This window comes from Hypoxylon trugodes (genome assembly GCF_022578975.1).
Source record: "Hypoxylon trugodes strain CBS 135444 unplaced genomic scaffold F4822scaffold_7, whole genome shotgun sequence".
Taxonomy (NCBI): domain Eukaryota; kingdom Fungi; phylum Ascomycota; class Sordariomycetes; order Xylariales; family Hypoxylaceae; genus Hypoxylon; species Hypoxylon trugodes.
Genome location: NW_026250022.1, coordinates 1,454,415 through 1,481,682, shown reverse-complemented (window position 1 = coordinate 1,481,682; position 27,268 = coordinate 1,454,415). Strand labels below are relative to the sequence as shown.

At 47.1% G+C, this 27,268-nt stretch overlaps 7 protein-coding genes across 7 annotated transcripts; 2 read left to right on the top strand and 5 right to left on the bottom strand.

Moving 5' to 3' along the window:
• Positions 1–79: 79 nt before the first annotated feature.
• F4822DRAFT_410280 (small subunit of carbamoyl phosphate synthase) lies at positions 80–2,467 on the bottom strand. Its single transcript, XM_051458746.1, has 5 exons — positions 2,258–2,467; positions 2,047–2,059; positions 1,700–1,986; positions 687–1,641; positions 80–630 (listed from the first exon to the last, which is right to left on the bottom strand). Exons 3-5 carry the CDS (start codon positions 1,898–1,900, stop codon positions 404–406), a joined length of 1,383 nt encoding a protein of 460 aa, XP_051312264.1. The 5' UTR covers positions 1,901–1,986; positions 2,047–2,059; positions 2,258–2,467; the 3' UTR covers positions 80–403.
• A 576-nt stretch (positions 2,468–3,043) lies between these two features.
• F4822DRAFT_410278 (electron transfer flavoprotein, beta subunit) lies at positions 3,044–4,425 on the bottom strand. Its single transcript, XM_051458745.1, has 3 exons — positions 4,254–4,425; positions 3,506–4,148; positions 3,044–3,417 (listed from the first exon to the last, which is right to left on the bottom strand). The coding sequence occupies exons 1-3, from the start codon at positions 4,302–4,304 to the stop codon at positions 3,335–3,337; spliced, it is 777 nt and encodes a 258-aa protein (XP_051312263.1). The 5' UTR covers positions 4,305–4,425; the 3' UTR covers positions 3,044–3,334.
• Positions 4,426–4,729: 304 nt separating this feature from the next.
• Positions 4,730–6,442, bottom strand: F4822DRAFT_410276 (ArfGap-domain-containing protein). The gene is made up of 3 exons (XM_051458744.1): positions 6,159–6,442; positions 5,295–6,077; positions 4,730–5,231 (listed from the first exon to the last, which is right to left on the bottom strand). The coding sequence occupies exons 1-3, from the start codon at positions 6,204–6,206 to the stop codon at positions 4,926–4,928; spliced, it is 1,137 nt and encodes a 378-aa protein (XP_051312262.1). The 5' UTR covers positions 6,207–6,442; the 3' UTR covers positions 4,730–4,925.
• A 325-nt stretch (positions 6,443–6,767) lies between these two features.
• On the bottom strand, positions 6,768–8,787 carry F4822DRAFT_410260 (RNA-binding domain-containing protein). The gene is made up of 4 exons (XM_051458743.1): positions 8,290–8,787; positions 7,698–7,989; positions 7,420–7,644; positions 6,768–7,370 (listed from the first exon to the last, which is right to left on the bottom strand). Exons 1-4 carry the CDS (start codon positions 8,487–8,489, stop codon positions 7,062–7,064), a joined length of 1,026 nt encoding a protein of 341 aa, XP_051312261.1. The 5' UTR covers positions 8,490–8,787; the 3' UTR covers positions 6,768–7,061.
• A 4,150-nt stretch (positions 8,788–12,937) lies between these two features.
• F4822DRAFT_410249 (riboflavin synthase domain-like protein) lies at positions 12,938–16,248 on the top strand. The gene is made up of 4 exons (XM_051458742.1): positions 12,938–13,177; positions 13,592–13,767; positions 13,862–13,960; positions 14,153–16,248. Exons 1-4 carry the CDS (start codon positions 12,986–12,988, stop codon positions 15,891–15,893), a joined length of 2,208 nt encoding a protein of 735 aa, XP_051312260.1. The 5' UTR covers positions 12,938–12,985; the 3' UTR covers positions 15,894–16,248.
• Positions 16,249–18,404: 2,156 nt separating this feature from the next.
• F4822DRAFT_318035 (uncharacterized protein) lies at positions 18,405–21,391 on the bottom strand. Its single transcript, XM_051455419.1, has 2 exons — positions 20,647–21,391; positions 18,405–20,576 (listed from the first exon to the last, which is right to left on the bottom strand). Exons 1-2 carry the CDS (start codon positions 20,717–20,719, stop codon positions 18,592–18,594), a joined length of 2,058 nt encoding a protein of 685 aa, XP_051312259.1. The 5' UTR covers positions 20,720–21,391; the 3' UTR covers positions 18,405–18,591.
• A 3,079-nt stretch (positions 21,392–24,470) lies between these two features.
• F4822DRAFT_410234 (acid protease) lies at positions 24,471–27,195 on the top strand. The gene is made up of 2 exons (XM_051458741.1): positions 24,471–25,024; positions 25,075–27,195. Exons 1-2 carry the CDS (start codon positions 24,796–24,798, stop codon positions 27,042–27,044), a joined length of 2,199 nt encoding a protein of 732 aa, XP_051312258.1. The 5' UTR covers positions 24,471–24,795; the 3' UTR covers positions 27,045–27,195.
• Positions 27,196–27,268: the final 73 nt, after the last annotated feature.

Sequence of the window (27,268 nt, the reverse complement as noted above, 5' to 3'; positions counted from 1 at the left end):
CCCGTGTTCTCGTCGTCAGCTCGTTTAATCTTCAGCTGGCCTAGAATGCTCACCGAAACGATCTCGTAATAATGGCATATAAGAATTAAGACGCGTATTATCTATACGAATAGTAATCATCCCGATTAATAAGCAAGATTTTGACATTAGATTATCTTCGAAGCTATTGAAGCGAAGCAAGTATCATAATTATCTTTTTTTTTCTTATTCTATAGTCTACTTATGGCACACATCAATCCATCAGTCTAGCTCATGAGATTTTCAAATAGGACAATGCAATTATCTCAAATTCTATTTTCACTATTTTGTAATAAATCAGATAAACTCCCAGGGAACACATTTCGGCGGTTCAACCCGTTATAACCAATGATACCCATACATCACCTCAGACGTAATTCACAATTTAGGCAGCACTAGCCAAAGGCTCAGGCTGGACGCCAACTCGTTCCTTGCTCAGGATATCGAGCATGAATTGAGATGGTCGGTTGTCTTTGTAAACAGCCTGGCAGGACTTGAATGCCATTACATCCTCAATGTACTTGTCGAACAAGTAGGAGCTGTCCATGGGTCCACCCCTGGCTTCAGGATGGAATTGCGTTGAAAAGATTGGTCGGGAGACATGGCGCATACCTAGAATAATATGTTAATATTACGTTAATGAGATTAATACTCTACGCTAAACTCACCTTCATTGCTACCATCGTTGAGGTTAACGAAGTACTCCTTCCAGTCGTTCCCGAGAGTACTAGCATCGACGGCATAACCATGGTTCTGGCTGGTGATGTGGCATTGGCCAGTTGTCATGTCCAAAGCCGGGATATTGTGGGCCCTGTTACCATACTTGAGTTTGATGGTTGAAGCTCCAGTAGCTAGAGCTAACAGTTGGTGACCTAAGCAGATACCCATGATAGGTACTTGGGAGGTCTCCATCAATACCCTAAGGTTGTGTACGGTAGCTTGGCAATGTGTGGGGTCACCAGGTCCATTGGAGATGAACACACCATCGAAGTTGTCAGCAACCTTCTGAATCTTGAAGTCGTAAGGGAAAACTGTCACGCTAGCCCCTCGACTAACCAAGCTTCGAAGGATGTTCTCCTTGACACCACAGTCGAGTAGAGCAATGTGATATTTGGGGTTGTGAGCTTCCACTACGAAGGGAGCTTTTGTGCTTACTCGTTTGACGAGATTGATTTGGCCTGGGTCGACAAAACTCTCGTCTTCATCGGCATCGTACTCATCACCAACCGAGATTCTGGCAAGAGAAGAACCTTGCTCTCGGAGATATGTGACAATAGCACGGGTATCGACACCTGAGATAGCGGGAATACCCTCCCGAGCACACCAATCGCCTAGACTTTCCACAGCAGTCCAGTGGCTGTACTTTTCCGCAACGTCGGCCACAACGATTCCTGCGCACTGGATATGGGGAGACTCGAAGTGTCTTAATAGGTTCCATTGGTCACGCTGGTTGGAAGGAACTCCGTAGTTGCCAATTAATGGCTGGGTGAAAACTAAAATCTGGCCACGGTATGAAGGGTCAGTCATCGATTCGGGGTATCCGACGAGGGACGTGGTAAAGACGGCTTCGCCAGAGATATTCGAGTTGGCTCCGAACGCGGTTCCGTGAAAAATGGGGCCATCCTTGTTATTTGTTAGTATGACAGTTCTTGAGGACTTAGTTAACTGCAGTGTAACGTACCCGGATGGTCAGTGTAGCCTCCATACCAGAGGCAGGTTTCGTTGCTCGGGACAGAGTTTGGGGCATCTGTCTGCCCTTACTGCCCAGGCTAGACTTCTCGGTGAGTCTGACGGTGGTGGAGAAGAGCCGGGCTTGCGGATAGAGACCTGCAGCGCTGAATGCCGCCGGCCTCGCAGCCTTGAAGGCCAATCGTGAGAACATGATGTTCTAAGGTGATGAAGTGAAGGTTGGTGCTCAAGAGATTATTCAATGGACCCTTTAAGCGGAGAGAGCCCGCCACAAGTGGTCTGAATTTTGTGTTAGTCAGTGTCGAAAGCGGTGAGTCAGTTTATCAGAGTTAGACGAACCAGAGATATAATCCTGTAGCAATGATTGTTAGCCAATGTTAATACCAAAGTGACATAAGTACGGAATATCGTTGCTAGTATTATATGTTTGTGTAGGACATGAGGGTAGGAATGAAGACCAAATGGTGAGGGAGGGGGATGTGTTGCTATGGTACAAACTGGCGGGACACATAAAATGAGGTCATCCTCTACACTAAAGACTAGAACATACCTGCGATGTGAAGACCGACGAGCGCCCGTTCATAAGGGCAACTTGGATAATTCCAATCAGAATCGGTTAATGAAGAAAAAATTCGATTCGGCTGGGGTTAGGAAGATCGGAGGTTCTGAGAGAATAATAGATCGATAGTCAAAACAATGGCGGAATGGGGAATACCGTCAAGTTTATAAAAGAAGAACTTGGGACTGGGACTGGGGGGGAAAAGGGAAGAAAAAAAAAGGTTATTTTTCTTAGCGGGGTCTAGTCAAGAATTGAAGATTGTGCACACGATCTGACTGGTTTCCGAAATTCCCAAACTAGCTCTGCGCCCCATATATTATGTGGAGTAAACCAATGAGATCTCCGGTATTGTCAGGTTACACACGGTGATACCGTTACCTTATCTGCAATCCCCTACGCAAGAAAAAAGTCATCCGCCGAAAACGGCCTATCAATATCAAAACGTAGCTTTAGCCTTAAGAAATCAGACCTACGGTTTATTTACATAATTGTTTTGTATTTAGAGGCAATTAGTATTATACCAATTTGAACATGATACATACTATGATGGTTGTATAGACCAATGTTATAAGACCACCAAAGTGGCTAAGATATTTGACTGCATTACCCTGCAGCAGTAGTGTTCAGATTTGCTTTTTTACTGCGGACATATCGGCGATTCGGCTGTAGAGCTTCACTCGGTGAACGTGGGGTCTAAGACTTGTCAAACACACCTAAAATGTCCACGTTGTTGTCAACCGAAAACATAGATGAGAAGTCTAAAGTCAAAATCAATAATCTCAGAATGATTAGATATCTATAAGATACATAATATCACTGGCTAATTCAAAGACTAAAAATAGAAATTGTGAGTTTATTTGCTTTGTATTGACCTTGCGGCGCCTTAACTCTCCAACCTGCCTTAATCTGTATAAGCACTGTTGGAACTCGAGTTGTTTCTCCGTTCGTAGCTTTAGCTCGAGAGCCAAGTGTTTGTCTTCCACATGTACACCGATTGACCCTGTACTGAAGTCTAACTTGGGCAATGTAAAAATCAACCTAGCTTCTAAGCAATGCTTGATTTATAAGTTATATCGCGCCTAGCTCCTTCAACCTAGAAACCAATCCATCTACGTCTTCGACCTTACCACCTCCTTGCCTCGGTGGGGGTTCTATATCAAATAATTAGCATATTCGGAAATATTACGTGTATATAGTAGGAAGTAAAAAGTAGGAGTGAACAGAAAAAGAGAAGCATACCTGTAACCTTAATAACCTTCAACCGCCTCTCGTTCGCAACGCCCAAATCACTCAAGCTCATCTTAACCAGTGGCTTCTTCTTAGCCTTCATAATATTCGGCAGACTCGCGTATCGTGGTTCATTAATACGTAAATCCGTTGTGATAATTATCGGTAACTTCGCGCGCACCGTCTCTACGCCACCGTCTACTTCCTTTGTGACCTCGACTTTATCGCCTTCGCCGAACACCACACGGCTAGCCTGCGTGGCTTGAGGCCATCCCAGAAGTCCCGCTAACATCTGGCCCGTCTGCGCCGCATCATCGTCGATACTCTGCTTTCCAAGGATAACTAAATTGCTATTTTCTTTCTCTACGGCAGCACGTAATAGCTTAGCCACGCCGAGGGGCTCTAGGTCCTCGCCTTCTTTAACTTCGACATGGACACCACGGTCGGCACCCATAGCCATGGCAGTACGCAATACGTCGGCCGACTTAGCGGGGCCCGCCGAGATCACGCAGATATCCTCGACACCTCCGGGGGCCGACTTCTTCTCGCGGATGCGCACTGATTCTTCGACGGAGAGCTCGTCGAATGGGTTCATAGAGTGTTTAACACCGGCCGTCTCGACGCCTGTCTGGGCCTTGTTGACGCGCGGTTTGACCTATGAACGCGGGACTCCGTTGTTAGCCTTCGCATTCCTTCCGTCTTCTCGCTCCCCAATTCATTCCGTAATTTCGCACAAGAATTGTAACAAAAAGGAGCTTACCGCATAGTCAATTACCCGCTTTACGGGCACTAGAATGCGTAGTGCAGACATGGCGAGTTTAGCAGCTTGGATGCTAACTTGGTCAAGCCGAAAAAAAGAAGGAATGGCGGAAAGGATGTTCAATTCAATCGGTTGAGCTTATTCCACTATTCCGCTAAACATGGGGCTTCCGTTCAATGACGCAGGGAACTGTCGGACCGAGACCGGCGGTAGCCGAGCTTTCCCACTCCCTTAGAAAAACCTCGGTCAAATTTACAGCGCCCCACGTTAAGAAGTACCTTACGTATATGTATGTATATTTTTGTAGTGATATATTTGGTAGCATCTGTAGAATTTCAATATTCGGTATCGTGTGATGAACTGATGATAAATATGCTACCAAGAACATGTGAATCGGGGTATTTAAATACATGAACATGGGTAAACTCATCAAGTTTCGACTTAGATAACCATCAACACCGCAGAAAAAGCAATAGATTTAGATAAATTCTTTTTATTGACCCGAATAAATATAAATATGTATAATATGCGCTACCCAGAACTCCATCTAGGTTCCCCTAGGTAGTTGTACAGCATGGCATCGTGACTGACCTCTAGAGGCATAATAATGGCACATCTGATACACATGCGACCTAAACTCCCCGACCCAAGACCCCTTCGCTCGCTCATCTCTTACCAGTCATCCCACTCATCGTCTTTCTTAGCTGCTGCAGAAGCATTCTTGTTTGGGCCCTTACCCATCGCCGACGTCCCGATTGAACTGTACTTCGGGCCAGTACCGTGTCTCTGATCTGCTACGGATGCGAAGTCGTCCCAGAAGGCTTTCTTGCTCTCGTCCAGCGGTGCTTGTCTCCGCTCATCGGATCCCTCAACGAATTTGGTAAATCGATCCTGTGCCGTCATAGCACCCGCCTGTGCAGCTTTACCCACATTCCCCGCCGCCAATCTCGCCTGTGCCGCGAAGTCCGACTCTGAGATCTGCTCATATCATATTAGTTAGCCACTCTACCCTCCCATCAAGACACAGATGCAGCTACACACCTGCTTAGCCGTAGGCTGAATAAAATCATCATTAAACCCCTTCGCCGTCTTCCCCACCGTCGTCGTGAACCATCCAAAGCCCTTCGTCAGCGCAGCCATAGGATCCTTCTGCACATCCGTAAAGTCCGGCAATGCACCTCCACCACCGCTCTTCGCCGGGCCCGGCGTATTCCCAAACCCAGCATATTTTCCTCCCTGACTAGGCGGCAAATCCGCCGACCTCGCCGCATTTTCTTTTCCCAACCGCGCGAAATACTCGTCGTCGACCTTAGCTTTGACGCCCGGGCGATTGGGACTGGCCGTGCGACTCCCGCTCGTCGGCACGCCCTGCAGCGGCGTTCCAGTTCGACTAACCTGTTTCGGGGGCGGTTTCGCGACGTTCGCAGCGGGCTGTGGTGTACTCTTTCGCTCTCCAGGTACGTATTCCTTTCCCTCGACCTTAGCGCTAAGTCTCTCTTTCCACTCCTCACCCACTTCACCACTATATCTCTCGGCAATCGTAGCATCGTCCCAGCTCAAACCGCGCATCTTGGTATCCTCGTGTCCCTCGAAGAACGCCCTCCACCCTTGGTTGCCACCGAGTCGCATGCGTTCAATCTCAGCCTGTTTGAAGGCGTCCATAGTGACGGAGCGGACGAAGGAGATATGAACGCCGAGCCCTCGGTGGACACCGGCGCAGGAAAGGCAGATGAAGACGCCGAATTTGGGGGACGCCCATTGTGGATTCGGTGCGTTGCAGTCGCAGCAGACATTGTTGTTGTTTGTTTTTTGTATGGCCAGGAGCTAAGAGACAAGCCAGTCGTCAGCAAGCATACAATAAAACAATAAAATCCCATAGTAGAGAAGTCGAAAAGTAGTATATACCTTTGATCTAGTCTCCGGGTCGACTTCCCACATGGCTTTGGATGCCATGGCGGGCTATTGTTATTGCGCCGAAGCAGTGGGATAGAGTACTGTTATTATATGCCCTCGCGAAGAAAACTTATTGGTTCAGATAAGAGAAAACGAGTGTTAAAATCAATAGTAAAAATTAGGAAAAGGCGCGCGTATAAGAGGATGGCGGCTTTTACTAGGTAGCAAGTCAACTACGTGGTATCAATTGAATTTGTGTAAATTGATCACCAAGATTGGAGGGTATTGAAGAGAAGTGAATAGGGATGTCGGGGGGGCCAAGACCGATTCTCCACATTAATTTCCATCTCGTTTTTAGCAGACCAGGGGTAAATTTCCCCGCTATGATCTATCGGTCTAGGTCTGTGAATGGTGGCTAGGACCTATAATAATTAGCACTTTCACTAACTCAAAGTTCATTCATAGCAACATCACGCTTAGAATCATAAAGGCAATGCGTCGGTTTGTGGTCAATCGTATCTATTATTTGTTTTGCTCGCGAGAACTTTTCCGAGCCCCCCCTAACACCCCCTTCCGTTGTCCACCTAGTGTACAACCCGTGAAAATGCTACGGCTGTCATCATGAAAAATTATTCGTGCCAAAACTGCAACACAATGATCCCCAACATCCAGCAGGCAAATGCTACAGAGCAGTTGCAACTGATATCTTGGGTCCATAAATGCTACTGTTTTGCTGGGTTTTTCGTATCTATGGTGAAATCAAAGGAAAAAAGCCATTTGTGACGTTAATCATCACTCAACGCTCGGTTGACACATAAACTAGTAAGACGTCTCCGTAGAATAAACGATGGATGTCCGGATCCGCCTCATGCCGCAAATTATGAATGTGTCATCGAGAAGTGCTTAGAAGATAACCTAAGCGGCAACAGGGGCAGCCTCTTGGCCGTTGGCCTCGTTCTCCTGGGGAATGTTCGCCTCCTCATCCGTCTTATCAGGGCTGTCAATGGCGACCTTGACAGCGATCTCTCGGCCCTCGATCTCCTTGCCGTTCATCTCGGCAACGGCCTTCTGCTGGAGTTCCTCCGAGGCAAGAGTGACGAAGCCGAAACCACGACCCTTACGGGGCTCACCACGAGCCTGGAGCTTCTTGATCATGAATCGGGGAATAGGTCGAAGGGCGATCTTGGCGGAAGATGGCTGGTAGTCCTGGAAAAGATCCTTGAGCTATGGATGTGTTAGCAATAATCTAATTGGCTACAAAGTGTTCACCGACCTTTTCCTCGGTTAGGTCGTAGGGGAGGTTAGCGACCATAACCTTGTTCTTGGATGGGATACCGTCAGCGGGGGGTCCACGCTCGCGGCGCTCACGAACAGGGCCCTTCTTCTTCTCAGCTTTGTCAGTATCGGCCTTGTTGGTGATATCGGTCAAAGGTAGAACCTCGTTGTCGCCAGCGGAAGCGTTCACATCATTGGCGGGAGCATCATCCTTTCCGCCCTCCTATATTCATTGTTAATTTCGATATTACCAAACATGATACATGTGAAACTTACGGCTCGGCCACCACGGCCGGCGCGACCAGCACGTCCGCGGCCGCGGCCACGACCACGTCCTGAGGCACGGCGACGAGTGCCATCACCATTCTCACCGTTGGTAGCGCCCTCGGCCTTCTCACCAGCCGGCTGGGGAGTGCGGGCAAGCTGAACCGAGACCTTTCGCTCGAGGATCTCCTTGCCAGAGAGCTCACCGATAGCACGGTCAGCCTCGGTAGGGGTGGAAAGGTCAACGAAGGCATAGCCAACGGGACGGTCGGTACGTGGGTTCTTGGGGATCGAAACGGACTCACTAAACAAGGGTATTGGTTAGTGTGAATTTTCATATTACTTCATTGTCTGCCATATATAGGCGACCTGGTAAGTGAGGATATTCACGGATACACGAGCAGATATACTACGCGGGTTTCCGATCGCTCAGCGACAATGGAAATCCAGCAGTAGAAGCTTGGTATATCGGACAAATCCAAAATAGGACAAGGCAATCGAATTGGCAGAATGAGTCAATAGGCAGACAATCAAATCCAAAACTTGCCAAACCGATTGCATGGACGTAGGGCTAGAAGGATAGATGAACTAAATGAGAACTTACACAAGATATCCCTTGAAGAATTCCTTCAACTCCCCCTCGGTTGTCGCATAAGCGAGGTTGCCGATGTACAGGCGGCGACCCTCAGCGGCACTGGCGTGGACGGCATCTTTGTTCTCGTCCTTACCAGTGAGGGAGGCATTGCTCAGAGCATTCGTAACGTCGTTGACAGCGTCAGCAACTTTCTCCACGGCGGCGGCCATTGTGATAGTAGGTTCTAGGTAGGAGATTAGTTGAAGGTAGGTTGATTTTGGCTTGAAAGGCGGTATATGGACGTTAGGAGGACGTTCGGGTTTGGGTTCAGATATTGAACTCTTGAACAATTTCGGGGGAGGAATAGGGTGGCTACGTGCCCTAGAGAAGATTGAAAAAGGATGGGGGTTTGGTTGATTTGTGACACAACGAGCTTGAGATTGATGGAATTTGAGAGGTGTGAAGAAGAAATAGAAAGGCGAGATGTTTGGACGCGGCCAGATTTTTTTTAAGGGTTGTTGTTTCTTGTGTGGGTCACGGAAAAAAATAGAATTACGGTAGGTGTGGGTGGAGTGCATATGATATGCTTGGCAAGGAAAGCACAGTCCAATTAAATGAAAGGTGCGTACATGGGGGGCAGGAGAACAGATACGTACCCTATCGTCCTAGGTCTGTGTGCGGGAAAGCTCAGAGGTACCTAGTACCGGTTTGACGCAAATAATGTCGGTAAGGCTTTAGCACTTGCACGTCCTAGGAATGTTATTATTAGTTTTATATGATCTAAGTAGAATATATCAATAGAGGAAAAGTAGAAACTTACGTCCAGACGAAATGCAACGAGATGGTCGGAAAGTGGAAAGTAAGAGTGTCGAAGTAGGTCAGATTTTTGGTGTTGAAGAATGGTTATGGAAGTAGAGGTGGAAGACGAAATGAAGAATGGAATGCAGTCGTAGGTGCAGTAGAAATATGTAAAAAATCAACTGCAAGAGAAAAGAAGTTGTTTATCGAAAGGTAGGTGGACTAGTCGAGTCAAGTTTAAATGAAAATAAGAAAGGAAACATGAATGGACCTGTGACTTCAGATCGTTGTTGCCTTCAAATTCTTTACAGTGCCTTACAACAATAACCTTAGAACCTTAGATGACGGGGCAAAAGCACACAAACCATCTTACGCACTATCAACATTGTTAGGAGCTAGCTCGTTATTTGTCGTACCTACCTTCAATATCACAAAGATACTTCCAATAGCTGGATTTATGCACTCGACATATCAATTATCATTGCCTTGTGATATGTCAAATCGCTGCAAACACTGAATGCGTACTGTATCTTTTTACACATATACACACACACATCCACAGCACCTAGGTAATAGCTACCAGTTTACCTAGGTAGGTACAGTCATCGCCTCGTTTAATTACCTAATTGCGGATTCCCTCAGATCGGTGATAACGGAGATTTTATTCTCTCGATGCTGCCTTCTGGTCAATCTAGGCAGGTCATGGTGCGCTTGTCGTTTGTAAGGCTTCAGCTTTCCCGAGAAGCTAGGATAGAAATAAATTATTGCACATTATACAGTATTTTTTACATGGGTAAAATTCCTCATATTAGTCAAATACGTACTAAGTAATTTCTATATGCGCGCATCCGAATTACCTATTGCGCCCAAGCGCAGAAACAGACATGCTTGGATTGACGAAATTGGCTTCTGCAGAGAAAACTCGGCTGCGCATTGAAAGCAGCAAATTACGCCATTTCAATGCTTGCTTGACATGCGCATCTTTGTCAGCCGAAAATCAAAATCCGAAAACACAATTCTACCATGTCATTATCATATCCATTATGTATTATGTGTATACATATGTTTTATTACCAAGAAGGAAGAATAGAGGAGTCGCATCAGATCCAAGTTACTCGTCATTCGGGATATTCTTTCCTTAGATGAATAAAATTACTCCAGTCATTAGGCAGTCAGTCGATAATTTCTGGAAGCTTTGAAAGAACCTTGTTTCCGGGGTTTCGATGATCGAGCCACTCAATGGGGACAAACCAAACCTAACAGGGATCTTTGCTAAAACCACACCCCCTACAATTCCCCATTACAGACACCCCTCCTTCTCACCTCTAAACCTAGACGACCTGAAAGGAAACAGCCCCCTTTTTTTCTTCCCTACCCCTTTACGGTTTGTTATTAATCAATAGAAAGAATATTATGGAAAAAATTAATATTCGCATTATCGTTAAATCATCGCAGATTGAACGACAATTTTATCAAGTTATTAGAACTACCCAAAGTTTAGTGTCACCGAAATAATCCTGACTTACCTGACCTACTATACCTAATTCTCTTTTTTTTCTTACGGTAGATAAGAAAAGGATCACGTCGGCGGGTGAGTCTTCCGGCAACCCAATACGTTGTTTATTCTCAGATGTCGACATGCGAGGTACCACGCAACAGTAAAACAAATTGGATATGGTCCACATGGTGTTTTTTTACCGTATTTTTCGGCTGGGTAAGGTAGCTTGTTAGCTCCTGTTGCGTGCATGAAATCATGGCCAAACGGACAGCCTTACCAAAATGTCGGCACCCCAGAAAGCACACGACCAAACCAATTCATCATCCCAACGTTACTTTGCAGGGTCCGGCTCCAGAGACATGATTGCTGTGTCAAGAACTATCTGACTACTGGCTCAGCCATTTACATATTAATCAATAATGCATTTCTACAACGCCAACGAAGAGCTTGGAAGTTTTCCCCGCGTTTCACTTCAGTATGTACCTGTTCAGGCACACATGACGAGCGCTTAGGGACGGTCGGGTCGCAGCTATTTACAACTGATAACTAACAACTAAGCCGACCACACACAATTAGCGCCGCACTTGAAAGTCAAAACTGATGGTCTTGACACCTGTCCTATTCATGATGGATTCCATCCACCGTACTAATACATTTATTATGTAAGTTACGGGGAAAGCTATGCCCTATGGTTCTTTGTTTAGCATATCCATGGTTCCTAGGGCTTTCTCGGCCTCACTACCTAGGTACCTAATAACGTTCATTAGGTACCCTACGCCATCGCACATCTCGGAGAATTTTTAGTCCAATCACAACCACTATATATCACGTATGGTTCTTTTCTGACGTTACTACTACGTGAGGGCTTAGGAGGGTGAAGGCAATTAGATCTCAAACCCCCGCCCAATTTTGCCACCGATATCTGGAAAAGCTTGAGAATGTTAAATTCTTATACCATCCAAGTAACAACTACCCGTCTCTAAAGGATAATACCTTGAAATAGCAACCAAGATAACCGATATATCATCCATTAGGACAAAAAGGGCGATATCCAAATATGAGGTTAGGGTAGATGATGATCCCGCCCACAGCGAAAGAAATAAGGATGTTTGTCAGCATCAGCATAATAGCTAACACAGAGCACTCAAGCTTAATCAGTTAGACCACCCAACAAGCCCTAAGGTCCCAAGTACTCGAAGGGAAGGTCAAAAGAGCTATGGGGCCTAGTAATAATGCGGCTGTGAAGGCGTTCGACTGGATTCTATGAATATGACGCCTAAGGAACCCAACCGCATGTTGAGGAGGGCCCGGCCTATCAGGCGCCCACTATATAATCCGCAAGGAAGGTGTATTATCTACAAAGTCAACAAAGCGAAGAGGTCATACTCGACACTTCAGTGAGGTCCAGCTATCCACTAGGGTATACTCGGTCTCGTCACGACAATGCTGCGTCGCCATTCATACCGCTAGTCTAAGCCACCTTGTTGAGGGGCAGGATGGTAGACTACGTGTTATGTTTATGGGTCAGTTAGGCATACGGTAAGATGTCTCTTGTGCGTGCCTATGAACTGATTCGCAAAAAACCTCAGGTCCGCCCATCTTAGCCAATACGGTCTTGACTCGTTGACCTACTCACCGACTAATATCCTCATCGCGACAAGCCCCAATCTTTTAGCCAAGCGGTCAGAGGGTCAACATAGTTGGGTCGCTAGCTTATAGCTTAGCGTCGTGACAAACTGGATTCTATAATACGGTTCGCCCCCACATTGTGCCTCATCATGAACCAGGTTTGGGACAGGGAACCATGGAAACGAAAGAAGCGGCTAAGAGCATGTGGCCACGAAACTCAATGTTCTATCTACATAAGACTCTGTTTCTGTAACTCTAACAATTAACCTACATGCTAGGTATTGAAGTTTGCTTTATTCCAAAACAGAATAGACATGGTCATATTTCTACAACGATACCTTACCAAATAGACATTGTACAAGGTATGAATTCGATCCAAACGAAGCGCAGAGCTATGCATAGATACCAAGGTACTCATTGGATGACACTAGCAACAGCTGAAGTAATAATTTGGTAGCTTTAAGTACAGATAGTTGAAACCACCATGTAAGCTATCCTCGACTAACCTAAGCGAAGATTTAAATACAATAATTACCATGATTGATAGGGCTAGATATAATTCATACAAGCAGACAAGTCATGGCATACTGTAGGTACGAGTGATTGATAGGTATAGTGGGTCTATCCAGAGTAAGGAACAGGGGTGAGATAACAGCACGGATCTGGTTATGTAATCAAACAGTCAGAATCTTATTCGGAATCCTTATCTTATCAATCTCATCAATCTCCGAATCCATGGAATTAACCCTTGCAAGCTTCTTTCTCATATATCTTTTTTTTGTCTCTGGTGGGCGTATACTCATGATGGTTCCAGCGCACAATCATGACTACACGGTCGGCGGGGATGGAGTTGCGCAACTCGAAAATAGACGCATTCTTATTGTTTACGGTTCCGAGACGGGGAACAGCCAAGATTTGGCGGGTGATTTGGAAAGGCTTGCAGAAAGGATGCATTTCAAGACATTGGTGTGTGAGATGAACGATGTCGAACTTGTAAGTTGAGGTCCAACGACCCATTCATTTTTGTGTTCCTTGGTTTATGGTTACGAAGTTCTTCGATACATGCCTCCCTATTAACACTTGGTTGGTTTGATTCCACCGAATCATTCCTTTTCGCTATGACATTTTTTTTTTACATTTTTTACATTTTTGGCTTAATCCGTTTCTTTCGTATTTTACTGGGTGCACGGGACATTGATACGTCAATTCCGGTGGTCTACGTCTTTTTTAGTCGTAGGTTTAGACGTATCATTAAATGGCATCAAAACACCTTCCTTATATACATATATTCCAATTAAAATTGTTGTTGCCTCTTGAGAACCACCCTCAGGCCGTACCTTCATCATACCATGCATCGATCGATTCTTTAGCAATGACGCACCTGGTAACCAGACCTGCCTTATTTAGAACTCTTTACTACAATATCCTCTAATCATCTTCCTACTCTCTACCACGGGTCAAGGCGAAATACCCCGGAACGCCCTTAAGTTCTGGAAGAGCCTCTTACGCAAACGCCTGCCGCCAAACTGTCTGCAGTCGGTTAACTTCACCACGTTTGGTCTCGGCGATAGCTCATATACCAAGTATGCGACGACCATACGCAACAAAACATCCAGACCCCTTAAATTCTCAAAATTACATCATTCTTTACTAATTTTTTCTGACCTTTTTTTATAGGTACAACTGGGCAGTCAGAAAACTTCATAAACGATTAGAACAATTAGGCGCGACCGAGTTCTACCCACGTGGCGAGGCTGACGAGCGACACGAAGACGGGTAAGCTGTGTCTCCTATCTCGCCCGTGTTTGCTGTTTTCTAGTTCCTTATTCTCCTATCGATTTGTTCGTTCATTCATTCATTCGTTTGTTTATTTCCTTTCTTTCATATTCTCACTTTTTCCTTCTCCTCAATTTAGAAAGCATTCGAACGACCAAGCCAGACGCAGTTCCAAACTAACACTCATTACAGCATCGACGGCACATTTTTGCCATGGTCGCTTAGTCTTCGAAGCCACCTATTAAAAGAATATCCTTTGCCAGAGGGTTTATCACCTATACCTTCAGATGTGCAACTATCCCCAAAATTCACAATAGAGCTAGTTGCCAATATGGATTCCTTAGATGAGGCTATGCCTGACCGCGAAACGCCCCAAGCTGGGATTTCAACTAGTCCGCACTCACCCGCCACCGCTGCCGCCGCCGTCATAGCACAGCCTGAAAATGGTCAGGAACAGGTTCACGATAGAAAAGCGGCGCTTTTCAGTCATGTCGACAATCCTGACCCCAAGCTCATGGAACATGCTTTACGCGCAGAGAGGATGTCTGTCCACAGTTATTCCTACTCTGCTCGTTTGTCGGAGAGCACAGCCAAGCAAATTCCACGCGGAATAGATAGTCTAGATCGGCCTAATGTACTAAGGGATCACCCATCTAAATATTCCATAGATGATTCAGTCCACTTCAAGGAAGCGACTCCTCCAGCGAATCTACTCCCGATACCCAGAGCTGCGCCGGCTATTTTGAGGGAGAACCGCCGTGTCACCCCTATAGATCACTGGCAAGATGTTCGTCATCTGATTTTCGACGTCCCTTCACAACCAAATCCGGCTAGAAAAGGACAGCTCGAGCTCTTCAGCTATGTACCAGGCGATGCTATTATCATCCACCCCAAGAATTTTCCTGCAGACGTGCAGGCGTTAATTGATCTTATGGGTTGGCAAGATGTTGCCGATCTACCCTTCGAGCATCGAGCAAGGGATCAGGATCAGCTCTATGCTGAACCCAAGAACTGTTACCCACTCCCCAACTCTACGTTACGACAGCTACTAATACATAATTATGATATTACTGCCATCCCGAAACGCATATTCTTCTCGGATATCGCGTTCTATACAGACGATCCCACACATCGAGAACGATTGCGAGAATTCGCGAACCCTAGTTTATCCGACGAGTTCTACGATTATACCTCACGACCTCGGCGATCCATTCTTGAAGTCCTACAAGACTTCCCGTCCGTTAAAATCCCCTACCAACATGTACCCTCTATTTTCCCCGTCATGCGAGGTCGAGAATATAGTGCAGCGAGCGGTGGTATGCTCCTAAGAGACGAAGAGAACGCACAAATCACGCGGGTTGAACTCCTAGTAGCATTAGTTAAGTACAAGACAGTGTTACGAAAGACTCGACAAGGGCTCTGCTCTCGCTATCTAGCATCCCTAACTCCGGGCACCATCATCCACATTACCCATAGAGAATACGATACCTTGGAGGCGAACTTTTGCCGCCGACCTTTATTAGCTATCGCGCCTGGTACCGGCGTTGCGCCCATACGAGCCCACGCGTGGGATCGCTACGACGAACCGCGGGCCGGCGACGCTCTGTTATTCTTCGGTGGCCGAAATCAAGACGCCGACTTCTACTTCCGTAACGAGTGGGAGAGACTCGGGATCAAGGTCCTCACGGCTTTCTCTCGGGACCAGGATCAGAAGATCTATGTTCAAGACAGAATCCGCGAGAACGCATCACTAGTATGCGAATTTATTCATAAGGGTGCGGTAATTTGCATATGCGGAAGCTCAGGCAAGATGCCGGAGGCCGTGAGGTTGGCGTTGTACGATGCTATGGTAATGGGACGTTTGGCCCCGGATCGAGAGTCGGCGAAGAAGCTTCTACACGCGAACAATCCGATTTGGGAGGAAGTTTGGTGATTGGTGATAAAAGGGGTGTTCCGGTGGTCATATCATCACTTACATAAGACTGTAACGTTAACCAGGCATAGTACTCGCATTCGAGCTTCGGTTGAGCTAGGCCAGATATGTAATGACTAATTTTCAGTGTTACTGAGCTCGTTTGCACCGAGGTGAATTGTTTAATATAGATATCGGGTAGATTTGCTAAGCGGTTTTGGTCTGTCATAGGCTCATTCATCGGGCAAAGAACTCTCGAAATGATACGAGCATAGGGGCTGAAGTAGGAGGACTACAAGATACGAAGCTACTTCGTAAGTGCTACCCATAATATCTAATAGACTATTAGCATAGCTCTTGCGTACCCATGGCCTAGCTATCTGACCTTTTAACACCATCCTCCCTTGCTACAATTACAAGCCGTCGTTTGTGGGTAGAAATATGGTTGTGACCAAGATAGCAACCAAATGAAGTCTACCATCACAACGGCCTACACCAAGACGCCGACGGGATCCAAAGAAAATTATATGTTATCCTATGACAAATTCGTCCTTCTTCTTTAGTCTTGTAAGATATGTCATGCCAGAAAGTTGATAATATTCCAACATAACCCTCCCAAGGTCCCGGTATAATTGAATGATGCCTGATCAACAGGAACTACCGCCTTCAGGGGCGATTGATTTGCTTTGCGAGCCTTGGGGGTTAAGCGCTTTCGCCTCTCAGGTAATATATGCTTCCATACTTTTATTGTTGATCTCATGAGCTATGGTGCGAGATTTTCATGCCCAATAGTGAATTTCCCTACCCTCTAGCGATCTGCGTACTCCTACTATCAATATATAGCATTCCCTTGGAGCGTGGCCGGTGTACCACCGACACGATTGATCGACACGTTCTCCTATCACCGGTGGACGGCACACATTTATAGGGCCGAAGGAGGTCTCCACAATGCCGTGAGTTGATCGACAACTCCAATATGTAATGTCAGCACGGCATCGGTTATCTAATCTCGGTGGCGAATATATATATTAACGGTGTGCCATCCCCCCAAGGGGTCTTTTATCCAAGCGTTGTTGTAACAGAAAACAAATACCGGAGATGTGGATGCTGCTCCTTCGCTTGGTTTCTACGACCCTTCAACCGGCATAGGGATAAGAGGGTGTGAAGATACTTAAATACGTCGCCGCTTTACGTGCTTCACATGTTGTTTATAGTTATGAAACATTTATGGTACGATTGTATGAATTTATTTGATATTTCCAAGCCTTTGATAATACGCTTCAATTTTTCCTACCTAGAAATGAAGTGTATTGATAAGTTAGGGCAAAAAATATTGAAAATTAGAGGAAGTAAGCCGGAAAATAGAATGGTAGATCTCGGCTTTGCGGGTAGTGTATCTTAGGACGATTCCCTTGCGCCGCCAAGGTGTAGTATCCGACAATCTGGGGGGATGATGATCATCAACTCAGTAGCAAGAGGACCAGCCACCTAAACATCATGCGAAGAAGACTAAATCATGTAAACCTAGCATTTTAGTTCAAAACACACATGTATTTTCAAAACAAACCAGCATCGGAGAACGTAACGGCGATAGCATCCCAATAACCCTAGTCCCGATGCACCGGACGGGCAGCAGGGTTAAATCGAGGAAGCAACGCCGAGTCCTCGGTCCCGACGCCGAACGCGCCAATCTACCACAACTGACGTAGAACGTCCGATGCACACACCTCATAAGTGCCGGGTCAGTGTTGCCGAAAACGGGAATCTGCGACGGGGATTCGACCCGTAACAATACAAGGCCCTGACGCGGGGGTTGGAAACTCTCCGAGCGGCACTTGTAACAATCCCAGCCTCTTTTTTCATTATGCAACGCGGCAGTGCTCCGATCTATACTAACTAGTTTGGTGTTTTACTCCCGGATCGACGACTAGGCGGATATACTGTAAGTGATTTCTCTCCGATGAGCCGCAGTTAGTTTGTAAGCATAGTGCTTTTGTGTATAGGTACCTAGGTACCTAAAGCGCATAGGTAGGTAACGCCGCTGGGAGGATTCGCTGGCCCAGTCGCAAGGCGAGGACCCCGCGAGTTCGCCCAGTTGAGGTCGCAGTCGCAGGATTTGACTTATGTTTCAAGAAGCAATGTAAGTAAGCGGAGTAGACCGAAAAAAAAAAAGGGAACGGTGGCAAGTCACAACAGGGGGAAGATACAGAGACGCAGGGAGAACTTCTCTTTTCGGTGAAGCTATCTTTTTCTAAGTACCTATTTTTTCGCCTTATCGTCGTATTCCTCCTAGCTGACGATGCGGCTCCAACATGCATATGTAGATCACCTGGACAGGCAGGTTAATAGGTACCCAGGCAAGTAATTAATGGTACAAGGTCCCCATACTGCTCAATTCAATTCAGTTCAGTTTAGTTCCGCTGTATTCTGACCTTCCCTTGAATCCTTTGGCCCTCATAGAACCAACGATAACCTTTGTACTTATTCCCCGGGTATCATAACGTCGTCAGCTGAACGATTGATTTTTGTCGGTACTGTTTCCCCCCTTCCCCTATCCTGTATCTCCTTTCGGCCCCCTGGCCTTCCCTTGCCCTGCGCCGTGTAACCGAAACCGACCCCTAGGACGTGTACCTACGTGTATACTTCGAGTATGCGCGTGTAAAGGCTTAAGCGATAGGCGATAAATAATAACACAGAGAATAATAAAAGTATTTGTTTCTTATAACCAGAAAATCATCTGCCCCAAGCACCCGACGCCAATCCAGAAGAGGCTTTGATCCGGCCGTGGTACCGATCCACCCTTATTCTCCGGCGACCCCGTGGCTGATGGGATCGTCATCGCAGCGTTGTTGCCGTTTCCATTACTGCTCCCGCCATGGCCTGGCATGAGTGTAGTCGTAGACGCGTAAGGCGAACCTAGCGTCCACGTCGACATTCCAACGCCACCTGGCCCAATGGTCAGCGTGTGACCATCTATCACCGTCGTGACTTCGGTCTCAGCGCCGCGACCAACGTGGAATGTCATTCCACTGATCTCCACTGCTGTAAGCCCCATTTGTGTAACAGTCGCTCCGCCCGCTATAATATACTTGGTTACACTGGGGCCTGCTGTGGTGCCTCCTATGGTTTGGCCGTGAACAATGACGCCGGATGGTCCAATCAAAACTGTTTCTCCGTCGATAACTGTTGTAGTCGTGCCACTAGGATCAGAGCCAGAGCCAGGGCCATATGTGATGGTGGTCCCCTCGATCACGACCTTATCCGATCCAATTGCCGTGATAAGCTCCCCTCCTAGCACCGCCGTCTGCGTTGGGGCTATTCCGGGTCCTGCTGCGACATGTAGAGTCTGACTAGGGAATACAATCCCTGCGGGACCGATCGTAATCGTCTGTCCCTGAATCACCGCCACCGTTGGCGTGGGCTCGATAGTGAAGACCGTGCCGTCTATTGTCGCAATAGATGGCCCGTAAACAACCCCTAACCCTCCGATTGAGGTTGTTATTGGCGCAGGTGTTGGCCCGAGCATGCCCCCTACGTCGGAAGGGGGGCGGTTCACAATAGCGCCTGCACCTATTACCTGAGTTGGGTCAATAACAAATGTATCGCCTCCTACGATAACGGTGGATGTCTCCTGCGTCGGGCCATCGGTAAATGTTGCGTCGCCGACTATAACTTCGCCAGGCTGAACTACCACAGTTACTGGAGATCTGCCTCCGCCTCCGGCATTGTTACCTGTCGGAACTGGAGACGACTTAGCCGAGTCGATATTTGTCGGGCGCATACCGTATTCTGGCGTGACTACGCTACCGCTGTTTGCCGCTGTATCATGGTTCATCGGCCCAGAAGGAGCTCCGCCATAACCTGGAGGAGGCTCGGTCGGGAATACCACGGCAGGATTCTTGTCTGTCGTAGTGAGGGTGACTGTTGTTGGAGCGGCAAGGTCACCCGTGCTCGTATGAATGAGTGAGCAATCCCCACCCGAACCATCGCAAAAGGTAATTGTGAACCGACCCGTTGCAGTCGGATTAGGAGTACATGGAATTGGCGTGGTTATAGATGGATAAGGGGGTGTATAGTCGATTGGGTCCCCTGTCCACGTAATCGTCGATGTATGAACGATAGAATAGGACGTAACTACAATCGGACCGCTTGGCTGAGCCGGGCACTCGCTCGGTGTAGAAGTGACAGTCAAGCTCGAGCTGGTAACCGTTGGCGGGAGCAGAGACACTGGCGGTGTCGACAATGACGAGGCACTAGAGCTGATATTCCAACCCCATGATTTGGACGTCACATTGAGACTGATCGGCGGCGGTATAGGGGACGAGGTCTCATCATCCGTGCTGGAAACTGAGCTCGAGCTACTGGTGGTCGAGGAAGTAAGGGTACTAGAAGAGCCTCTTGTCGGCGTCGAGGTAGGCAATACAAGTGTCGGCCTCGCAATTGTGGTAATAGTACCCAAATTATTTATAGTCCACCCCGTTTCGAATTTTGAAGGGGTGTTGTCTTTAGACGGCGCCACGACGAGAGACACGTCATTAATAAGGGGAGAAGTTGTATTTGAAACGGAATCTATTGGATTCTCATACGTCTCTGAGCTCGTCGCTGACAGGCTAGGAGCTAATACGTCTAATGTGCTGGTGATCACCGCGGTCACCGAATCGTTACGGCTTGGTACCCTTTTGTCGAATCGATCAGGGCTATACTCTACTATATAGTCAGCACTGGGAGCGCTTGAGACGGAATGTTGACAAAGTACTAGCAAGCTTCAACTAACCGGCTCTGGCCAGATCCAGGCCATGACTTGTGGGCACCACGACATAGAGTAGTGCTAAGATGACAACGAGCATTGCGCGCCCGGGACGAATACGAACGTTCGTCCTATCTCTCACCCGGTGCTTAAACCGGCGTGTTTACTTCGAGAAGAAACCAACTTCTCGATTCTACATGTGGAGGGAAACCGAAACAGCTTTATTAGAATGCACATCACGTGTAATATAAAAGCGAGACGAGGACGAGACGCTGCAATATCCCCCACACTCCTTGGCAACGAACACGCGGCCGAGCCGCGACTTTTATATGAAGCGCCATAGACCGGAAGTGGCACAAGTCTAGGCGAGGTAAGATCTGTCGGTAAGTGGCTCGCAAATACCGTAAAGAGTTGGAACGTGAACACGGGACGTTAAGGGTGACTTGTCGTAAGAAGAAGAAATTGATTTGCGCCCGTTTTTGGTCTAAGAGGTGGGCCGATTCATTTGGGATGCCGCCTAATAAGGGGAAAAATGCATATCCCCGGAAAGGAAAACCCCCATACCATATAGGTAACTACTTCGTATAGAGCTCTCGGGTGAGCTTGTATTGCACCTATTACCGAGCATTCATACGTAGAGTCGTATAATCGTATAATCCTCGAATCGAGAAGACGACCCCTTTACGTTTTGCAATTCACTTTTGCCCTTTTGCCATTGCTATTGAACGGTCCAATTCTTTCAACTCCCTGGTTGAGAATTTTTGAACTGGAGGGTGAAGAACAACCGAGGGGTAATTCTCCTGGATGCGGAGATTTGCATGTTTGAATAGGCAAGGTGGTGGAAAGGAAGCATCGAAATGACGATCAATTAAATTTGCCGGATGAAGCCCAGATTGTGGTTTGTCAACGTTAGTACCGACCGCCAGGAACTGCCTACATATCAATGTATGTAGAGGCAAACACCGTATGAGTAGCACTTTATTTCGAACTTGCTTACGCCGACATTAAACCGTGAATCCGAGGTGCTCACTTAAGCTAGCTGGCTGGGTATTTGTTTGGACTACCGGTAATATCTGATGATTTGCATGTTGTGGTCATGGGCCTTGATGTGACCGGAATATCCGGATACTAGCGATAGTTATCCTCGATTTTGATGACGTTAACTTGCAAACGAGATTGCAATGAAATCATTTGAAAAATTCTGCCATTTCGAATAAGGCTGGCCGTGTAGCCTTGTAAGATGCTGGTCGGTTGGCTTTGGAAATCTTAACAGTCGTTGTTATGATCATTACTTAGTAGGCCGTAGTAAGAACCAGGGAGGTTTATAGCAGACCCTGGCACTAACACCGTAAGAAGTGAGGTGATAGGTACCTTAGGTAGGCACGCGAAAAAGACTGGCCAGCCAAGAGATCCTGCCCAAACATTACTATGGGCGGGCATTCGAGTTAGAATCCTGAGGACATCCTCGTATTCAAATTACTGCTGACAACTTGCACATGTTGGACGGAATAAAAGCAATCGGGTTTAAGAAATAGAAATATGATAATAATTTGTCTCTTTGCCTGTGGATACCGTTGTCTTGGAATCAATTCATGGGAGTAGATTCTAGAAGACAAATGCGACGATCTGGAAGTGCTGAGACAGTGACTGGAGGCGCTGAATAGTAGAAGTTTAGGTAGGTGGTAGAAAGCAATGCGACTGCTAGATTCCAGTTTGGGACGGGATGTTTCTAGCTAGCTCCTACCTGTATGCATATCTCGGATGGGTAACTCCGGCGGGACCTCTCCCTTCTATCCAATCAGGTCATAGTTTGGACTTGGATCATGCGGTAGGTAAACCTTAGCCCGTCTTTTCTTTCCGTCTTTACTTTTGCGGTCTAGAAGGGAAGGGCGACAGGGCAAAACAGGGAGAGGCAGGAAGGACCGTAGTGGGTAGAACCTCGCCGTTCCGGGGGATTATTCATCATAAATGACCCACTGATCTCAAACATGCCCTGTAAAATTGTAAAATTCCCTTGACTCCTCCTAAAACTTTCAAGGTTATCATATCCATTCTCATACCCTTAAATCCTCATATTCTCACCAACTTACCAACCTTATCGTTCATCTAGTATGCGTATTTAATACTGAGCGGGATGATGGCAATTGAATGGCACGAGCGAAATTAAGTAAAAAGGATTTTACCACTCTAATGTACGCGTACACGTCGGCTCGATCGCCCTTTATTACTGGACCTTCAAGGTTGTCGGCAGAAAAGGCGACGCTGTGTTATTTATCCAGCCCTGTCTAATTTACCAGCTCCTAACCTCTTTGGGTCTGTGCCCAGCTTTTGTAGCAATGATCATCAGATACCTCAACCTGGTAGCTGCTTGCCCAGTCTTGCTCCGTACTGATTGCACTAGTTAGGGGATCGAGACGTAGGACTACCGAGGGCCCGAGCTTGTCGAGCATGGGGTCCCCCATATAACAACCTTAGTCTGTGGGTCAATGATATTAGACATTACGCTACATCGTATGCGCGCTACCAAGTCCAGAAAGAGGTACATGGCCTTACATGCCTACATGCCACATACAACACCGGAGCAAGCTGCAGCTTGTATGTAGGTGTCGTCACGGCGAAAAAGTCCCAGGCCTCCTTAATCAGTTCAACACACCGTCCTGTCCGTCCCATTCAGCTGGAGTTCCGATAGGTGGCCACCGGAAGCTAATTCTGGTGCCATAAGTAAAAGCAGGTCTGGGGAAAACTAGGCCGACAAGCCACGCGAGAACGATGAGGTAACGAAGACCCCGAAGCTGACATCCAATGTGCTTGGCTTCTCGTCTATCACCCACTTCTCCGCCTCCCTCCTGCATAGCCAACTTGCCAGACACTACATTACATAGTACATGCACATCACAGACGAAAATTAACAATACTTACACGTCTACCATTGCCATTTCACCACTAGATGTATCTACAAAAATCAATACTATCAGCCCAGAAGAGATTTTTTTTTTTCCCCTCTCCTTTGATATAATCTCTTTTTGTCAGGACCTTGTTTTGGTATTGAAATTACCAACATAATAACACATATTATGCATTTCAGGTCCAGTGAGAGCTCCATGTTCCAGATTCCATGCAGATAGCGTGGATGTACCCCTGATGGACACTCTGACATCTCCACTCAAGACTGTGCTGACTTGCATTTTAGCCACAAGGTAAACCACCCCTGACACTCCATGTCTTGTACCTAGGTAGGTACAATACTAGGTAGTAGATAGCACGCTCCGTCGATCTACATACGCTGGGCGTGGGCATTGATACGGGATGGCATGGGCCATGGGGCATGGCAAGCATGGCATTGGGCAGTGCACGTAAAACCCGTTCATTAGCTGTGCCCCGGCAGATCCCGCTACTGACGGAACATTCGCCTTGACTAGATGGTTTTTGTCCACCTACCCTTTTTTTCTCCCTTCTTCCAACTTAGAGCGAAATTGGTTCGATACCGGTATTGCGTGTCCAATCGATCCAAGGTACCGACATAGAGACATGAGAACGACTGCAATCACACTGATTCGCGTCAATTTTCGAGTTTGATGGATTTGGGTCAAAATTACTTGGACGTCTCTACGAGCCTCATGAAGTTTTGGAAGGAAAAAGGCTGGTGACCTTGCGCGCCTCCTATACCACCAGCGGGTTGATGCGATAGCCGGACAATGTTGACATACTTTCTCGCAACGATCGTCGGGACGCTCTTCGTGCCCGATCTAGTCAGTGCCGACGCCATCAACGCTTTATGGATCGAACCATCTTTACAATGGCATGTTTGCCCGATATCGACTTACGATAGACGAGGTACTAATTGTGACGTAGGTACGGTATTGATGGTAATTGGTCATCTATTGGTCTCTTCGTAGGCGAACCGGCTCAGGAGATCAATGTTACTATAAGCACGAGTTTGGCCGAGATATGGGTCATTGAGACGGGTGGTTGCGGACCAAGTGAGTAGTTTAGATCGGGCAGCACAAACAAGTTGTCGGCTTTGAACAAATATCTGACGTATCCTAACTAGATGGCCGTTGTGTCGATGCTCGCGGGGGTGTTTATAACACCAGCGCGTCGCATAGTTGGTCGCCGCTCGGTGCTTGGCAGCTTGGTCTAGACTATCTTGGGCTGGGGGGTAATGGCGACTATGCGATGGAAACAGTCGTCGTATACGACAGCGTACTTCGTTGGCAAACCTCTTTCAATAAGCAACTTGTTGCTGGCGTCAATGAAACCGGTTACTATACTGGATTCTTCGGTTTAGGCATAACTCCCGGTCGCTTTAACAATGTTGTCGCGCAGAGTCCCATATCTGAATTAGTTGAGCAGTCAGGCACCATTCCAAGTCACAGCTATGGCTATACAGCTGGGGCATACTACGGTAGGGATTAAATGAAATCGGTTATAAGTACGCTGGCTGACTGTAACTAGGTGGTTCACGAGGCACCCCATTATCGCTGACTCTAGGTGGTTATGATGCTAGCCGTTTCGAACCCCACGATACCGACTTTAGCCTTAATGCAACTACGCGACAGCCAGAAGTACTTCTGAGAGCTATCACCGCCTCCGTCTCCGATGCTAGCAAAGCACCAACAACATGGCCAGAGTCATCGACCTCGCTATCATATTTCAACGAATCAGTGACCGCCTTGCTTGACAGTACAACGCCCTATCTTTGGCTTCCTGAAACCATATGTGACCGGTTTGCGGCTAGTCTAAACCTCACATGGAATGAAACATTTGGACTATACCTGTTTCCCGATAACGACAATCTAGAGCGATACCGCTCGTCTCCCGACCTCTCGCTCACCTTCACATTATCTAGCCCGGACAACCGTGACGATTTTGGCCAGCCTCTTAACGTCCCTGGAGTTGTGAATATCACTATCTCCGCCAACGCATTTATCCAGAGTCTCCGCTACCCGTTTATGAACTTGATCGAATATGGCGCGTCAGCGGTGCCATATTTCCCTCTAAGGCGGACTAATGACAGTGGTCGGGTTGTCATTGGAAGATCCTTTTTCCAGGAGGCATATTTAATTACAAATTATGAAACGAGTAGTTTCTCAATCCACAAGGCTAAGTTCCCTGACAACCCGCTAAGAGATACGTCTATCAAAACCATAGCATTCTCCGATAAGAGCCCCTATCCTGGTCCACCGCCTCAACCTGGTGATGGAGGGGGTCTCAGTCAATCCCAAACCATAGGCATAGCTATTGGAGTTTGCTTCATTTGCATAATCGGCATTGTGGTTATTATCCTCTTACGCCGAAGGAAGAGGAAACAAAGGCAGCAAGCTGAGGAGAATTCCGATGAGACTTTCAAAGATAAGGCCTCCACGATCTGCTCGTCACCGCCTTCGACCCCCGTATCTCGTATTGTCTCAAGGATGTCGAAGAGGTGTGGGATGAGGAAGTCTATCAAAGGGGGTATCCCGGAAGAGCCTGAAGAGCCTGATATACATAGGGATATGAAGATATATGAATTCGCTGCGGATCAAAGCCACGAACGCTATGAATTGCCAGGACCGGACCCTGTTGAATTGGACGGCACCATGACGAAGAAAGCCATGAATATCGGAAACGAAGAAGCTTATAAAACGGCTGACTACCACTTTGCGAAGTATCAATTGGATCAGCAGAAACGAGGGTTAGTGCCCGAGTATAACCCTCGCGCGGTGGAAGCACCGACCCACACATATGATGATGATATCGGCCCAACGGAACATATTCCGTATAGGTCATCGCGCCATATGGTCGAGGATCCGTCGCCAACATCGAACCAGACGTACGAGAATTCGAGCAACAATATGCCTTCGCCATTAAGTTCCCAGAGCGATTGGACCAACAGAATGCCGGAGGGCTACTCTCCTATGGGATTTGTCCCTACTCAAACTCTTTCACATTCGACTTCGAACCCGAACTTTACATATACGCCGTCATCGCCGTCATCGTTGAGCAGTCCCGAAACGGCCTCATTCACTCGTTCCGCTTCGACTGCTGGATATATGTCATCACATTCCTCTCAGCCTATACCGCCTCGCGCTTCGTTTCAAAGAGCACCTATTGATGCATCCCGGGTGGTCTGTTTAGGGCCTTTACCGGACAATGTATCACTACCCAACCAACCTTCGCAGCAACCGATACCCGGATATCTCAACATCGATGGCCAAATGGTCGCCTACCCCCCTATGCCTCCCATCCCGCAAGACGAGGAAAATCGGCGCATGTCCCGGCGTGTATCTACGGCTGACACGCTAGGCAGCAACTATACCGTCGAGGAAGAGGCACGCATGGCCGCAGTACGTGATGCGACACATACATTCGGCCGACTAGACGGTGCTGATCTCATTCACATACCGCAACCAGCATTAAAACGATTTAGCTGGGAGGAGCAATAACATGTATACCATACAACATCTACTCAAAACCCTCTACCTTTTTGATACCCCAGGGGAGGCCTTGCGCTTTTGTCTCTTTTCCCTTGTTTTACTCAACCAATTTTGCTTGACGCCATTTTCCTTTTTTTTTTTTTTTGTCTATTCTTTTTTTATATACCAGCAATGGAGTTTAGCGGTGTGGGATTTTTGTTTACATATCAGTTGGACGCATACCTCGCCTAAAT

Bases quoted from the DNA above. Each gene is read 5' to 3' on its own strand.
- F4822DRAFT_410280 (XM_051458746.1), bottom strand. From the start codon at position 1,900: ATGTTCTCACGATTGGCCTTCAAGGCTGCGAGGCCGGCGGCATTCAGC. The intron at 1,642-1,699 runs GTACGTTACACT...ACAAATAACAAG, and splicing joins AGGCTACACTGACCATCCGG to GATGGCCCCATTTTTCACGG. The intron at 631-686 runs GTGAGTTTAGCG...ATATTATTCTAG, and splicing joins CAACGATGGTAGCAATGAAG to GTATGCGCCATGTCTCCCGA.
- F4822DRAFT_410278 (XM_051458745.1), bottom strand. From the start codon at position 4,304: ATGTCTGCACTACGCATTCTAGTGCCCGTAAAGCGGGTAATTGACTAT. The intron at 4,149-4,253 runs GTAAGCTCCTTT...CCGCGTTCATAG, and splicing joins AGCGGGTAATTGACTATGCG to GTCAAACCGCGCGTCAACAA. The intron at 3,418-3,505 runs GTATGCTTCTCT...TATTTGATATAG, and splicing joins GAAGGTTATTAAGGTTACAG to AACCCCCACCGAGGCAAGGA.
- F4822DRAFT_410276 (XM_051458744.1), bottom strand. From the start codon at position 6,206: ATGGCATCCAAAGCCATGTGGGAAGTCGACCCGGAGACTAGATCAAAG. The intron at 6,078-6,158 runs GTATATACTACT...CTTGTCTCTTAG, and splicing joins ACCCGGAGACTAGATCAAAG to CTCCTGGCCATACAAAAAAC. The intron at 5,232-5,294 runs GTGTGTAGCTGC...TGATATGAGCAG, and splicing joins TTCAGCCTACGGCTAAGCAG to ATCTCAGAGTCGGACTTCGC.
- F4822DRAFT_410260 (XM_051458743.1), bottom strand. From the start codon at position 8,489: ATGGCCGCCGCCGTGGAGAAAGTTGCTGACGCTGTCAACGACGTTACG. The intron at 7,990-8,289 runs GTAAGTTCTCAT...ACCCTTGTTTAG, and splicing joins TTCTTCAAGGGATATCTTGT to TGAGTCCGTTTCGATCCCCA. The intron at 7,371-7,419 runs GTCGGTGAACAC...ACACATCCATAG, and splicing joins ACGACCTAACCGAGGAAAAG to CTCAAGGATCTTTTCCAGGA.
- F4822DRAFT_410249 (XM_051458742.1), top strand. From the start codon at position 12,986: ATGATGGTTCCAGCGCACAATCATGACTACACGGTCGGCGGGGATGGA. The intron at 13,178-13,591 runs GTAAGTTGAGGT...TGCCTTATTTAG, and splicing joins AGATGAACGATGTCGAACTT to AACTCTTTACTACAATATCC. The intron at 13,961-14,152 runs GTAAGCTGTGTC...CACTCATTACAG, and splicing joins GACGAGCGACACGAAGACGG to CATCGACGGCACATTTTTGC.
- F4822DRAFT_318035 (XM_051455419.1), bottom strand. From the start codon at position 20,719: ATGCTCGTTGTCATCTTAGCACTACTCTATGTCGTGGTGCCCACAAGT. The intron at 20,577-20,646 runs GTTAGTTGAAGC...ACTATATAGTAG, and splicing joins CCTGGATCTGGCCAGAGCCG to AGTATAGCCCTGATCGATTC.
- F4822DRAFT_410234 (XM_051458741.1), top strand. From the start codon at position 24,796: ATGGAAACAGTCGTCGTATACGACAGCGTACTTCGTTGGCAAACCTCT. The intron at 25,025-25,074 runs GTAGGGATTAAA...GACTGTAACTAG, and splicing joins TACAGCTGGGGCATACTACG to GTGGTTCACGAGGCACCCCA.